Genomic DNA, 13,363 nt, shown 5'->3' on the forward strand with positions numbered 1-13,363 from the left:
TAATGCGAGCGATGGGGAGCGGCAGATGAAGCTTCGCTCTCCCGCCGCTCACCTCCTGCTGTGCTGCCCGGTTCCTAACAGGCCGCGGACCGCTACCGGTCCGCAGCCCGGGAGTTGGGGACCCCTGCTCAAGGGCACTGGCCGCAGCGCAGTAGGAACTACAACTCCCAGCATGCCCCGGCCTGCGGCGTCCCGAGCCCGCGGCGGTTGCCTAGCGACCGAGCGTGTCCCGGAAGGCGGCCAGCTCCGGCGGGACTTCCGGGGCGGTGGTTGCGTCAGATTCTGGAAAGCTGTCGGCGCGGCCGCGAGTGCGGCATTCCAACGATGGCAGGTTCCTCCGCGGAGCACGGTGAGTGCGCGCGGCGGGCGGGCCAGCGGCGGCGACCCCGGGCCGAAGGGCGGAGGGGCCACCCGGGATCTGAGGGGGCGCCGGGTCCCTGAGGGGCGGGTCTGAGGGCGCGGCGCGACCCCCGGGTCCCCCCCGGCAGGCCCCGCTCCTCCAACCTCGCGGGGACCCGGCTCCGGCCCTGGAACTGCCGAGGCCACCCCGTCCCCAGCCCCGGTCCCCTCCTTGGGTCCTCCAGGTTCCATTGCGCCTCGACCCCGGGACGTGGCCCTGCGTTTCCCCCGCCGGTCCCTGGGCCGGACCTCGCCCCTCCTGTCCCTTGGACTTTGGGGGACAGGCACAGCCCTAGGGTTGTTTTCGTTTCCGCCCAGCGCGGGCAGCACCCGGGTTGGCACTTAGGAAAATGGGGCCGAGGAAGCAGGGTACGCGGACATACAGGAAAGGGCTTGGGGTTTTACGAAGGCTTTCATCTGCGGCTGCAAACAGTTGCCATTGGGACCTGCGTGGTCACAGCGTTATTGCCCCACTTTATTGCCGCCTCCGAGGTTCCGTGAGCAGCTCTGGCTCTGCCCACCAGAGTCACTCGTGTCGCCAGCCGGTAGACACGCTGCCCACAGGCAGACTCCAAGGAGCGCTGGGCCCTTGCTCCCCTCCCTCAGGCAAGATTGTAGGTGCCAGACAGACCGGAGGTTGTCCCTGATTCCCGAGTCTGGAGCAGACTTTCTTCAAGAAGGACTCTCAGTGTGTAGTTTTTATTCCCCGGGCTGCCGGGTTTAGGCTGTGCAGGCTTCCTGGAGCCCTGTGATCCCTCTTGCTCCTGGGGTTCCAGGCGGGGAGGTCTGACCACCTGGGTAACCCAGTGACGTGGGAGGCCCCTGATGACAGGGCTGCTGTGGTACCCACCTTCCGGGCGCCCTGCATTCCACCCGACAGGTGTGCCTGGATTCCAGCACCATCTCTACCCACCTGGAGCCTCGGCCCTCGGCCCTCAGAAGTGCACCCAGACTCCTGTAAAATAGCAGCGTGGTTGACACCCCAGTCTTCTGAGCGAGCCGGGCTGGGGACCCACCTCTGCCCCTTCCTCACGTGCAGCAGGGTAACACGTCCCTGCTCAGAGGATGTAGCGAGCATTAAAGGGGCTGGTAGAGGTTAAGGGTTTAGAAGAACACCTGGCATGAAATGGGCGCTGTGTCCAGGTTGAAAGCCCAAGCTTGTTTCTTTTCTCTCTTTCTTCCTTCCTTCCTTCCTTCTTCATTTGTGAACACAAACGACGTATTCGATTTTTGGGTTTTGGTGTTTTTAATTGCTTCAGAACTTGAGGTTTTCAGAGCCTTGGTAAGAATTGGCCTGTTTCTGGAGATTGATACCAGAGTTGTAGATATTCTTGGTTTCCAGGTTCTGAATGCTTTTTATTCTCAAGGTTGGATTTATCGAAAGTGACCATCTTTCCAGACTGTTTAAGGAGACCCTCGTTTAGAATATTCTTCCCATTTCTGATCATCTTCCTGAAGTTGGCTCAGAATGTCCATTTGGTTCCCTGCCGCCGGGGTTAAAGCTTTTCCTTTGTAGCTTGAACGTGCGGCCTGTTCCAGGGCCCAGTTTTTTTTAGAAAGACGAGTCTCATCCCTGAGGACCCCGGGGTGGATGGAGTGCGTCTCAGAGGCCTTGCCCTGCAGATCAGGCCCCTTCGGTGGCTGTGTGTTAGGTCAGATTTGCAGTTTAATTTTTTATGCAGTTTAATTCAAAGGTTCTTCGTAATAACAATATAGCTAGCTTTTTTTCTTAGCATGAGTCTGCGTTAAATACATCTGCGGGGGGCCTGTAATCCTCAGAGCAACGCTTTGTGGTCGATACTGCCCTTATCTTCCTGTGCAGGCAAGAATCCTGAGGTTCAGAGAAGTTAAGTGATTTGTCCAAGGTCACACAGCTAGCCAGGGCCTGTGTGACTGCAGCAGGGATGTTGGCTACTCTGCCTTGCTGCCTTTGATGACTCTATTCAGATGAACACCAAGCACCCCAATTCCAGAGTGCATCAAGGCAGACAAGAGGAGCGAGCTGATACGCTTTCCTGTATTTCCCAGAGAAAAAATGAAGTGTACGTATTTATAGACTACAGACGTTTGCTCATCCCTGAAGCCACGTCTCCCGGTATTTACATTTTAAGAGTTGTGAGAGATAGTGCCCTCGGGGGGAGATTAAACCGTTCCCAGTGTCCACACTGCTGTCCCCGGGCAGTGGTGCCGTCTGATCACCTGTGTGTCCTCAGGGCATCAGATCATGATGCTCGTCATGACCCAAAAATCCCACGTGAAAGACTCACATCTGCTATTTCAGTGGGAAATTGCCCCTGAGTGGTTCAAAATAATTTCCTTAGATAGATCTGTCACTTTATTTATTCAGTAGATGTGCTTCAGGCACCGGCTCTGCCGGACGCCGCTGGGCATGGAGATGCGGCAGGCCTGGAGGAGAGTCTCGGCCTTCCAGGGCCTTCCGTCCAGCGGGCCGGGTGGCCGGAGCCCAGAAGCCCAACGCCTCCCCAGGTTGCATGGGCCATTCCTCTCTTGGTCACTTCCCGGTGCGTGTGCTGCCGGGTGGCCCGAGTCTGCGGAGGTGGGTCAGGGCCCAGGCCCCTTCCCTCTAAGGCTCCACAATCTGCCCCACGGGCAGGGTGGAGTGCAGGGAATCACGCCGGAGGCCCTGCCGGGCCAGGTCTGGACGCTGCGGTGGGCATTAGCCTGCTGGCCCAGCCCAGCCCCGGAGCCCCGAGACAGAGGGCCCCTGGGCTCTGCTCCTGGCTGCAGGGCAGGTAGGCAGCCTCCCGAGAGAGGCTGGAAGCTGATCCTGGAGAGAAGGGGGAGCGGGAGTCCTGGCAGAGAGCACCTCGTGCACTGAGACCTGAGGACCAGCAGCGTTGCTTCCAGCAAGTTCCTGAGGCCAGAGGGTGGAGGAGGGCTGGAGACGGGCCACGGGACCAGGTCTGCAAGGGCCTGGAGCACATTTACGGAGTTTGGGTCTTGTCTTTGCGTTCTGGCAAGATATCTGCCCCCTCCCCCGCGTGTACCAAGGCAGGGAGAGCAGGAAGAACCCAAGACGGTGGTGACCGGTGGCCTGGGCCAGTGGCAGTGGTGGGTGTGAGAAGTGGACAGTCTGGGGAGGACCGGGGCAGGTGCTGGGCTTGCCGCGGGATGGAAGAAACAGCCACCCGGCTTCAGACCCAGTGGGGAAGGCGGCTGTACCGTTCCCGGACTTGCACCCAGTTGGAGGGCGAGACGTGGTGCTGGCGAGCAGCCTGTGGACAGGTGGCAGCTGGGCCTCCGGGGCTGGTGCTCAGGACAGAGGCGGCGCTAGAGGGGCCTGTGGGAGGAGGTCCTGCGTTCCGGGAGTGGGTGGCATTGCCGCCAGGTGCGTGCACCTGTCTCCTTTATGAGATTCGTGTGGGGAGGGGATGCATTCGTTCGAGAAGGCTTTTCCCGTCCCCTTTCTGAGAGCCACCTCGGCAGGCTGGGAAGCCCCACGGGAAAGAAAAGTGGGCCTGAAGAGGGACCCAGGGGGAGGGGCCGCTGCAGAGGCGGGCCAGGGAAGCTGGAGGAGCCTTTGCAGAAAGGGCCTGATCCACAGGGCTGGGTGCCGCCGGGGCCTCGCAAGGTGTGGACCCGAGAGGCCTTCAGCAAGTGCGGGAGGGGTGCAGACCCCCGCTGCGCCCGGCCTGGGAGCTTAGGAGGAAGGCAGACCTGCGCTGAAGGGGCCTGCGCTTCAGCAAGCCGCCTGGGGGTTCTTAGCAGCTGAGCTCTGCACCCGCCCCACCCAGGTTCCGATTCCAAAGGCCTCAGGTGGGCCTGGAACGGGTGCTTCCAGGAGCTGGCCCTGCTGCCACTGCGCTGGAGCCTCACTGAGCGGGAGCCTGGCTGGAGCAGAGGAGGGGGTGGGAGAAAGCAGGACACGGCTGTTGTCCAGCAGGTGTGCATGCTGATGGGAGGGAGCCAGGGGAGGTGACGGCTTGGTGTGAATTCGGTTCCTTACCTGGTTCTTGCGTTTGTGCGAGATCAGTAAGCCTTTTCTGAACTGTGAAGACCACGGTCCACGTTTAGGGCCTTCCCACAGTCAGAAGGTGTGTGTCCTGGAATGCGTTTCTGGATGGACCTGCGGTGGACCTGGCGGTGGGCGTGGCACGTGCGTGGGGCTCCCTGGGGAGGTACAGCGTGGCCAGTGGGCGCCCTGCTCGGGAACTATCTCCTCTCATTTTGGCATCACGGGCTGATAGCCAGACCGCAGTCTGGCCCAAACCCAGGGCCACTTGAAAGCTGACCAATTTTTAAATTTGTTTCCTCAAGTTACGCTTAAACGCAGCTGCCACAGTGACCCCATGACTGTCCCCCTCTGCCCTGCGGGCTCCCTGCCCCAGACGGGGCTTTTTAAATGCGTGTGTGATCCCTGGGTAAACTCCTCCAGGGCAATTACAATAGTAGTAATACAGGAGCGATTAAAATAATAGTAATGGCAACTGCTGGGCGCTGGCTGTGTGCCCGGCAGTATTTCAAATAGTTTACAAGTGTAATTTCACTAATGCTCAACAGCTTTACCAGGCGTGTGTTGTGCGAGCCTGATTTACCCTTGAGAGGAGCCCGCCGGGTGAGGGAGGGGTGCAGACGCCGCTGAGCCCTTGTCCCCTGAACTGCTTCATTAGTGCTTTAAAGCCATCGTGTTGGTAGAATGTTTGACGTGTTTTTCTCATTATCAAAATAACATATGCTTATTGTAGACAGTGTGCGCAGCGAAGAAAAAAGAGGGACATAAAATGCCCTGTGAGCGCACCCCTCCAGGGTAGCCAACGTCAAGGTCAGGCAAGTTCCCGGGCTCTCTGTTCCCTGGAGTAGTTCCGGACTGAGGGAAGTCTGTGTGTCTAGTGCTGTCCTGGGTCTAAAGGGGCAGGGGGAGCTGGAGACCACACAGCTTCTCAGAGGGGGGCTGTCACCTCTGCTTCCTTCCTCTCCCTCCTGTGTCCTGGCGTAGATGGCTGCACCAAAGAGATGCTCGGAGGCGGGGAGAGGGAGCTTGGAGGGTCGGTGTCGGGTGACCAGCTGCCGAAGGACGGCCTGGCCCACTCCGGGGTGCGCCCCCCCAGCGCCGCCTCCCCCGGCCCTGTCCACCCTCTGGCAGGTCCTCTGACTCAGCTCTCGTGAACTGAATTCTCCCCGTCACGAGAGGGGCACGCTTCCCGGCTCCTGACAGGCTGGCAGGGCTGCTGGGGAACCGTGCCAGGGGCAGTGAAGTTCCCTGGAAGGAAGACTCCGTGCCAAGGAGTTTATGTAGAGTTAGGTTTCCCGGTGCCCAGGGCCGCCCTGGCAGGCGCTGCTCCCTCCTCCCTGGGTGGGAGAGAGCTGTCCTGTCAGAGAGGGGTGGGGGGCGCAGACCCGCCTGGCCTTCCTTCACCGTCTCAGAGGGGATCTGAGCCCTCGGGCTGGGTCTTTAGGGCCAGCCACCTGCTCCCGGGAAGGAGGGCGCGCTGGCGGGCGCTGCTCCCTCCGGGGCCCTCGTGGGCTCCCCAGGGTTCCCACCGGCGCCTTGGGTGGGAGGGGCCGCCTCTGTGTGTCTCTTTGCTGCCTCCGACACTTCCAAGAACTGGAGTGGAAACTAGCTGCTTCTCCTTGTAGGTCAAGCGTGGAACAAAAGCAGCGCCCCCTGTAGGTGTGCGCCCTCGGGCAGCAGGGCTCCAGGTGAGCCCACCACAGGGGTTAGAAGCCTTCTTAGACTCAGCCGGGTCCCCACCCTGGTTCCTGTGTACCGGGCGCTTCCCGGGAGAGGGCCTACGAGGCCCCGGAACGACAGGTGATGCCGGCCTCCCGCGGGCAGGCACGCACTTCGAGGTACATCCGCCGCCCATCCATTCGTTCAGCAAATTCACTGAGCGTCTTCAGAACGTTCCAGGCTTGGTTCTAGAGGCCGAGCATATGCTGAGTGAATGAATTGGATAAAATCCCGGGGGGTGGGGCAGACAATAAAGGAAAGAAAGCAGGGAAGTGTGTCAGTGTTAGAAGTAAGCGCTGTGGGGAAGTAAAGCAGGAAGGGGTTGCGGCCCCGGGGGGGCAGGGGGGATCACTTGGAACAGTGCCCGGGAGAACCCAACAGAAAAGGGGACACCCGTGGAGCCCTGAGAAAGGGAGGGAGGCTGGCTGTGTCTGGGGGAGGCTTCCAGGCAGGCAGGGTGGGGGGCATGAGGGGCGGGGGCGGGAGCTGAGGTCCGAAGGGTGTGGCGGCCCTCCTGGCCGGCGCGAGGACCACTCTTGGTGGGACGGGGGGTCTAGAGAAGGAGCGTGGGCCACTCTGGCCACGGTGCTCTGCGGAGCCCGGATACCAGCGGGGGCGCCTGCATCCCGGGGTCCAGGCGAGAGAAGGGCTGGGCCTGCCATGGCAGTTGGGGTGAGAGGGCTGGGTTCCGGGTACGTTTAAAGGTGGAGGCCTGCACTATCCAAGGGGGTGGCCCTGGGTGTCCTGAGGGTACTTTGTAATGGGCAGAAGGGTATTCCAAGCTGTGCGCCTCAGGGCCACCCTGGGCTGGCACCCCCGTGGTGCGGTGGGCAGGGAAGCAAGCCGGTCTTCCTGGAAAGCCTGGGCTTGAGAGCCCAGGGAAGACGTTTCCCTGGTGCCCACGCCTTTCCTGGGGATGAAGAGGTCGGGATTCAGGAGGTCCCCGAGAAGCCAGCCTCCCCGAGGCTGGGCCCTGGACGGTCGCAGCCCCTCCCTGGGGCACCTGAGGACGTCAGGAGATGCTGCCGGCTTTGGTCCTTCTGTTGGCTCCTTCCGTGTCGCCCCCGTGCCCAGGAAGGCAGCTCCGGGTAGGCCCCGACGGAAGGGTTTCCCGCGGTGGAGACGGTGCAGGAGGGTCTCGTGTGCACAGCTGCTTCCCCACTCGTGTGCTCTGCTGTCTGTTTGCAGGCGTCCTGTGGGCTTGGTCGGGGCGGGGTCCCTGTTTCTGTGCCAGGCCTGGCCGGTGTCGGCCCACATCTCCTCCCCGCTCGGAGCCGTCCCGCCGTGGGTCCAGCACGGTGACCCAGGGACCTCGTGGTGTCAGGCAGCTGGCTCCGAAGGGCTGTGGCGTCGGGGTGTCTGCCCCGTTCCCAGGGAGAGTGAGGAGCCGGGCTCGTGCTGTCCCACTCGGAGCCGACTCCGGGGCTCAGGGTGTGTCTGTGTGGAAGGGAACAGGCGCTGGGCCCTGTTCACACTCGTGCACTAGGACTAGGCACCAGGCTCCCTCCTGCAGCTTCAGGGGCTGGTCCGCGCCCCTCCCGCTGATCTCCTGCTCCGCCCCACCAGCCAGCAGGTGATGAACGTCCGGAGGGTGGCTGGAGCAGTGATCAGGGACGCAGGGAGGAGGTGCGGGGCTCAGGGGGAGCAGGAGGGGCAGGAGGGGCTCAGTGGAGTCAGTGCCGTCTGCCGGCTCTGCCTGCTGGCTGGTCCTCGCTCAGGCTGGGGTTCTGTCCTCCCACATCCTTCCTGATGATTCCAAGGCAGAGGAGTGGCCTCAGGTCCCTGAAGGGGGGCAGGCCTGTGCCAGGTGCTGGCTGGACGGTTGGCCCCCTCAGGCAGGCATTTCCGGGGGCGGGGCCGTGGTCCTCCCAGGAGCTGGGCCTTGGCCGCTAGAAGCCTCACCGGTGCCGGGTTTGGAGAGCTCTGCAGTTCTCACGCGCCACCCATCGCCCACCCAGGGACTGGTCAGGATCAGCCCTCCTAGCACCCAGTGCACAAAAGGGTGTGTGCGTGTGTGTTTCTCTTTTTTTTTTTTTTTTTTTTAATTTTTGGCTGCATTGGGTCTTTGTTGCTGCACGCGGGCCTTCTCTAGCCGTGGCGAGCGGGGTCTACTCTTCATTGCGGTGTGAGGGCAGGCTTCTCCTTGCGGTGGCTTCTCATGTGCCTAGAGCACAGGCTCTAGGCATGCGGGCTTCAGCAGCTGTGGCTCGCAGTCTCTAGAGCGCAGGCTCAGTAGTTGTGGCGCATGGGCTCAGTTGCTCCGCGGCATGTGGGATCTTCCCGGACCAGGGATCGAACCCGTGCCCCCTGCATTGGCAGACGGATTCTTAACCACTGCGCCACTAGGGAAGTCCCTGTGTTTCTCTTTAATTGAGGTGAAAATCACCAACGATGAGATTAACCATTTTAAAGTGTACAGTTCAGTGCATTTAGAACATTCACAATGTTGTGCGACCATCCCCTCTGTCTAGTTCTAAAACATTTTCATCCCGAGATGGGAACCCACTGGCAGTCACTCCCCACTCCATCCCTCAGCCCTGGGCACCCGCCCGTTCTTGGCATTTCCCAGCCGGAAGGGTGACCCTGGGACCCCATTCTCTGGACTCACCCAGGCCTCCAGCCCCACTGACGCGTGTGCCTCTGTCTTTGCAGCTCCCGACTACAGGTCCGTCCTGAGCATTAGTGACGAGGCAGCCAGGGTGCGGGCCCTGAACGAGCACCTGAGCACGCGTAGCTATGTCCAGGGCTTCTCCCTGTCCCAGGCGGACGTGGACGCGTTCAGGCAGCTCTCAGGCCCTCCCGCCGACGCGCAGCTCTTCCACGTGGCTCGGTGGTTCAGGCACGTGGCCGCGATCCTGGGCAGCCCCCGCACCCCAGCCCCGCCCTGTGGGCTCCAAGCAAGTGAGTAGCAGAGCGGCTCCCCGGCCGTGAGAACCTCCCCTCGAAGTTCTGTTCACGCTCGTGGGCTAGGGGAGCCCACAAGTGTGACCTCCCTCTGAGGTCAGGGCCCTGAGGGTGCGAGGCGCCCACGGGGGAGCCCACGGGGCTGGCGCTTGTCCCTGCACTCAGGCAAGCAGCCTGGGGGGCCTGCCAGCGCCCCCCGAGGGGAGGTGAGGACAAAACACGGAGAGGTCAGCCCCCGAGGATCATGACCCCAGCGGCTGCTGTAGCAGAGCCTCTGGGAAGGAGGAAGCCCTGTGCCCCTCTCAGGGCCGGCCTTGGCCGTCAGCTCACTCCTGACCTGGCTCGGATTTGATTGGCTTCTTTTCCTTTATTCTTTCCCTAAGATTGCAGGGTGTGTGTCCACCAGATTTAGAATTATTGAATCTTAAGGAAGTATTTATGGACATGAACTCTTTGGAAACCAGAGAGAAGGCGTTCCTGGGCTTTGAGATAAGACCAGTCTTGCAGCTCTGGCCCCCACCTGTCGGTGTGGTGTCTGGACCCCGTCATTTCAGGGGCGCTTCTGGAAAGTCTCTGGGGCGCATGGTTCCTGGGTGGTCTCTGTCCTCCGGTGAATCGAGGTGCTTCTCCCATAATCGCCGGTGCCCTCAAGCAGCTCGGCCTCCATGGGGGGGCTTCGAGCACGCACCCCCTTCAGCGAGAGGGGTCCAGTGCTGTCTCAGTGGTCCCTGCTGGGCTGGGCAGCCTGCAGGGGCCTTTTCCAGATCCCTTCGGCTGGGACGTTTGGACCGTTTCCCAGCTCCTGCACCTCTGCCTGGTCTCTGCTGGGTCCCCCTCTGTAACAGGGCAGAGGTGGGGTGTCATTTCTCCAAGCGTGGGGTGTGTTTTGGTTTTCTCGGTGATCCTGTAGCAGACACCCCTTCCCCGGCATAGGTGGGAGCCTTGCTGTGTAGACCATCTCCTCCCCGTGCCTACAGGCGGTGACCCAGGGGTGTCTGTGGTGGCAGGTGCTTCTCTCCCAGGGCTCAGTTGTCCCCCAGGTCCCCCCTCCCAAGGCACGGCCTCCGGAGGTGGAAGTCAGGGTGGGTTGGGGGCACAGCCTCGGCACGGCCTGTCTGGTGTTCCATCTGGGGAACTTGTGGGGAGAGTGATGTAGACACACGTGAGGGAAAGGCGGGTCTCTGCCCTGCCAGTCGGGGGGCCTGCAGGTTCACCAGGGCGGTGAGGGAGGCACCTGGACGGCGCCGACAGGACTATTCACCTCCTTCCATTTCCAAGTCCCCCGTCACCAATGCCTCCTGGGGGCCGGCAGGGACCCCGAGTAGCCGGGGACGGCGGGTGGGCTGGCACTCAGAACCCCCAGAGTCGATGTCCTAGGCCGCATCCTGGATGCCAGTGGCCGAGCGTCCGCCTCCCCGCGTCGCTGGCCCGTCTCAGACATCTCTCCAGCCTGTCCTGGGCGGGAGTGCCCCCTCTCCCAGCCCCTCGATCCTCAGCGCCCCGCCGGCCTTCCCTCCATGTCCCGCTCCTGCTCGAGACCCCCAGCTGGACATCTCAGCACCGACATGCCCACGACTGGCTGGTCACTGTGCTCTGTGCTGGCCGGCCTAGGTCCCTGTGCCTCTTCCCACGTCCACGGGCTCAGCAGCCCCGGGGAGCCGCTCAGACACAGGAGGTGGACCAGGGCTCCGCCTAAGCCCCTTCCCCACCTCTCTGTTCCTTCTCTCACCCCCTCCCCATCTTGTCGCCTCCTCTCTCCGGCCCCAGCATGGAGGGTCCACTGTGCTCAGGGTTTCGGCCCTGCTGTGCTCTGTGTCTGGAGCGCCCCTCGCCCAGAGCGGGGCTCAGTCCAGACGGCTTCTCCTCCCAGGGGCGCCCTCTGCCACTGGGCCCCCCTCGCCCCCGTCCCCCTCACCCCCCTACCCGCCCTCCTGGGAAGGATCTTCAAGGCCTGCCCTTCACTGAAGAAGGCGTATTAAGTCCCCCGGGGCGTGGGTCTGTTTGCGGCTGGGTGGGGTCTTCAGGGATGTGAACCTCTCTGCCGCCCCTCCTCCGAGGCTGAGGTGCGCGCGGCGCCCAGGGGACCGGGGACCTGGCTGGCACATCTCCCTCCATCTCCCCTCGGCACCCTCCCTGCCTAGAGCCTCGCTCTCAGGGCGTCCCTGAGCGGCACGTGCAGGTTGTGTGGTCAAAGGTCAGGGGTTTGTTTCCCCACAGCAGCCACGTGCCTGGGGCAGAGCCGGGGCAGGACTGGGGGTGCTAGCGAGCAAAGGCCTGCGCGGTGTTTCAGACAAACCAGAGGACGGGCAGGCGCCTCAGGAGGTCTGTGCCGGGGTTGGGGAGGGTACTGTCGTGCCGGCCGTCGGGGCGGGGAATCGCGGAGGGACCCTGGTGAAGCTTCCTTCCTGTTAAACCGGGGTAACACCTCCCGATCGTCCCCTTTGGCAGATGGGGATTGTGTGTGCCGGTTTCCTTGAACTGTCGCCGGCTGTGTGGCTGTAGCCACGCTTTGGGGAGCAAGAAAGCCCGGGTGTGACCCGGTGTCCTGGACAGTGTCCCGCTGGCCGGGCTCCCTGGCTGCGCCCTCAGCTGTGTCCTGTCACTGCCGTCTTTTCGGATGAGCCTTCGGTCCCACGGGCCCCGAGCCCCTCACCCCGGCCCCTGGCTCAGGGCGAGCACGGTGGTCGTTGGGCTCACATCAGGGTGTGGGCAGCTCTCGCCGGCGTCCCCTGTTGTCCCAGGTGGCAGCTCTGTCTTTGTGTCGGGAGCCGGAGCATCTAAGCAAGGGGAGGGGTTGATGGAGTCATAAAGGGGCAGGTGGAGCGTCATCAAATGGTTCGCTGCGTTCACAGTGAGCCCTTAGACCACACCTGACCTCAGGAGGCATGCGAAGTGTCAGGGGGACTTGGGCTCGGCCACCTGAGAGTTTGCTGGCTCTCCCTGGGGTCAGGAGCTGCTGGATAGCGCTGTCTGTCCCCCTCCCCGTCTGCCGCTCCTCTGCCCGCCTGCACACATGTGCACACTCACACACACACACACACACACACACACACACACAGCCACCTCCCACCCCCTTCACCGGTCAGTTACGTGCATCCTCTGGGTGGCACGTGGCCAGGCCCAGAACTGAGTGCTCCGTGACCCGCAGTAGGGAGCAGCGGGTGGTCACCTGGTGGCCACACTGGACGTGGATTCTGTGCCGGGAGGAGGGAGAATCGCTTTGCAGACACAGAGGCAGGGGTCGGGGTTGGGGGTGGTGCCGAGAGTGGGCACCTGTGCCCTCAGGTGTGCAGGCGGTGTGCAGCCCGCGCTGGCTCTGGGAGAGGGCTGCGGGGTACAGCTGGGTTCTGGGTGCAGGAGCAGCGCCTTGGGGGTAGCTGGAAGGTCACCAGATGCCCCGGGCGTGTGAAGACTCAGCTTGGTGGCTCTTCCCGGCCCAGGGACGGAGCTGCACCCCGCCAGGCTCTCGGGGCGCAGGCTGTGTGAGGCCTGCCCTTCATCCAGCGGGAGGCGTGGGCCCGTGAGCAGCAGGGGCAGGGGACGGGGCGGGAGGAGGAGGAGGTGGGGCTGCCGGGTGACGCTGATCGGAGGAGGCTCGGCTCCGTGAGCCCCTGACCTCCGCATGGGGGGGACCCGGCGCTGCTCCCAAAGGCCTCCGGGGCCCACGTGGAGCCCTGAGTGCCGCCATCAGCACCGTGTCCGAGACCGGAACTGCGTGGGGAGCCGGCCGCTGGCCCGCAGCTGTTTCCGTCCTGACCTGGCTTCTGCGCCCGGAGGTGGCCCGCGTCCCGTGAAGCCTCCACGGAGGCCGTGCTCCTGGGGGTGTGGCCAGCTGCGCTGCGGTCCAGGCGTGCGGCCGGCCCGTGTGCAGGGCCCGCGCCTCCCGTGCGCCTTCCGGCTGGGTCGGGCGCCTTGTGCTGGGCGCCGGCGGAGGGGAGGCTGGGTGTCATGGGCCTTCTCCCGCCCCGTGGGGTTGGGACTGTGGGATGCGCCGCCACTCAGACGTGAGCAGGCAGAGAGGGGGCAGGAGCGCTGGACGCGGGTGATGCTCTCAGGGTCCAGTTTCCCTTGTCCCGCGGGTGACCCAGCTGTGCTCTCTCCCTGGCAGGCAGAGGCCGGCGCACGCAACCCCCGTGGTCTCCTCCAGCCGGGTCCGAGCCGTGCCAGCTCCGCCTGTACAACAGCCTGACCCGGAGGAAGGTAAGGGGGCCCGGGGGGCAGGGGCGGCAGCTCTTAGGTAGTCGGCGAGCATCCTCTGTGTGGCCAGGGCAGGGCTGTCCTTGGAAGCACACCTGGCATGCCTCAAGGGGCGTGCCCGTCGGCTTCCTGGCTCTGGCTGTGCTTGGGGCCAGGCCTGAGTATAGATGC

The 13,363-nt window shown here is 63.2% G+C and overlaps 1 protein-coding gene across 2 annotated transcripts in view; it reads left to right on the top strand.

The window, feature by feature from the left end:
* The first annotated feature begins 270 nt into the window (after positions 1 to 270).
* CARS1 (cysteinyl-tRNA synthetase 1) overlaps positions 271 to 13,363 on the top strand; it is a 47,687-nt gene continuing 34,594 nt past the window's right edge. Inside the window, exons 1-3 of one of the 2 annotated variants that reach the window (XM_059932305.1) lie at positions 279 to 349; positions 8,744 to 8,992; positions 13,104 to 13,195. In XM_059932305.1, the coding sequence (XP_059788288.1) occupies positions 325 to 349; positions 8,744 to 8,992; positions 13,104 to 13,195 (366 nt within the window). In that variant the 5' untranslated portion in view covers positions 279 to 324. Of the gene's footprint in view, positions 350 to 8,743; positions 8,993 to 13,103; positions 13,196 to 13,363 lie in introns of both variants that reach the window. The other variant, XM_059932306.1, reaches the window with a different exon arrangement.

The sequence above is a fragment of the Balaenoptera ricei genome, chromosome 8 (genome assembly GCF_028023285.1).
Source record: "Balaenoptera ricei isolate mBalRic1 chromosome 8, mBalRic1.hap2, whole genome shotgun sequence".
Lineage (NCBI taxonomy): Eukaryota > Metazoa > Chordata > Mammalia > Artiodactyla > Balaenopteridae > Balaenoptera > Balaenoptera ricei.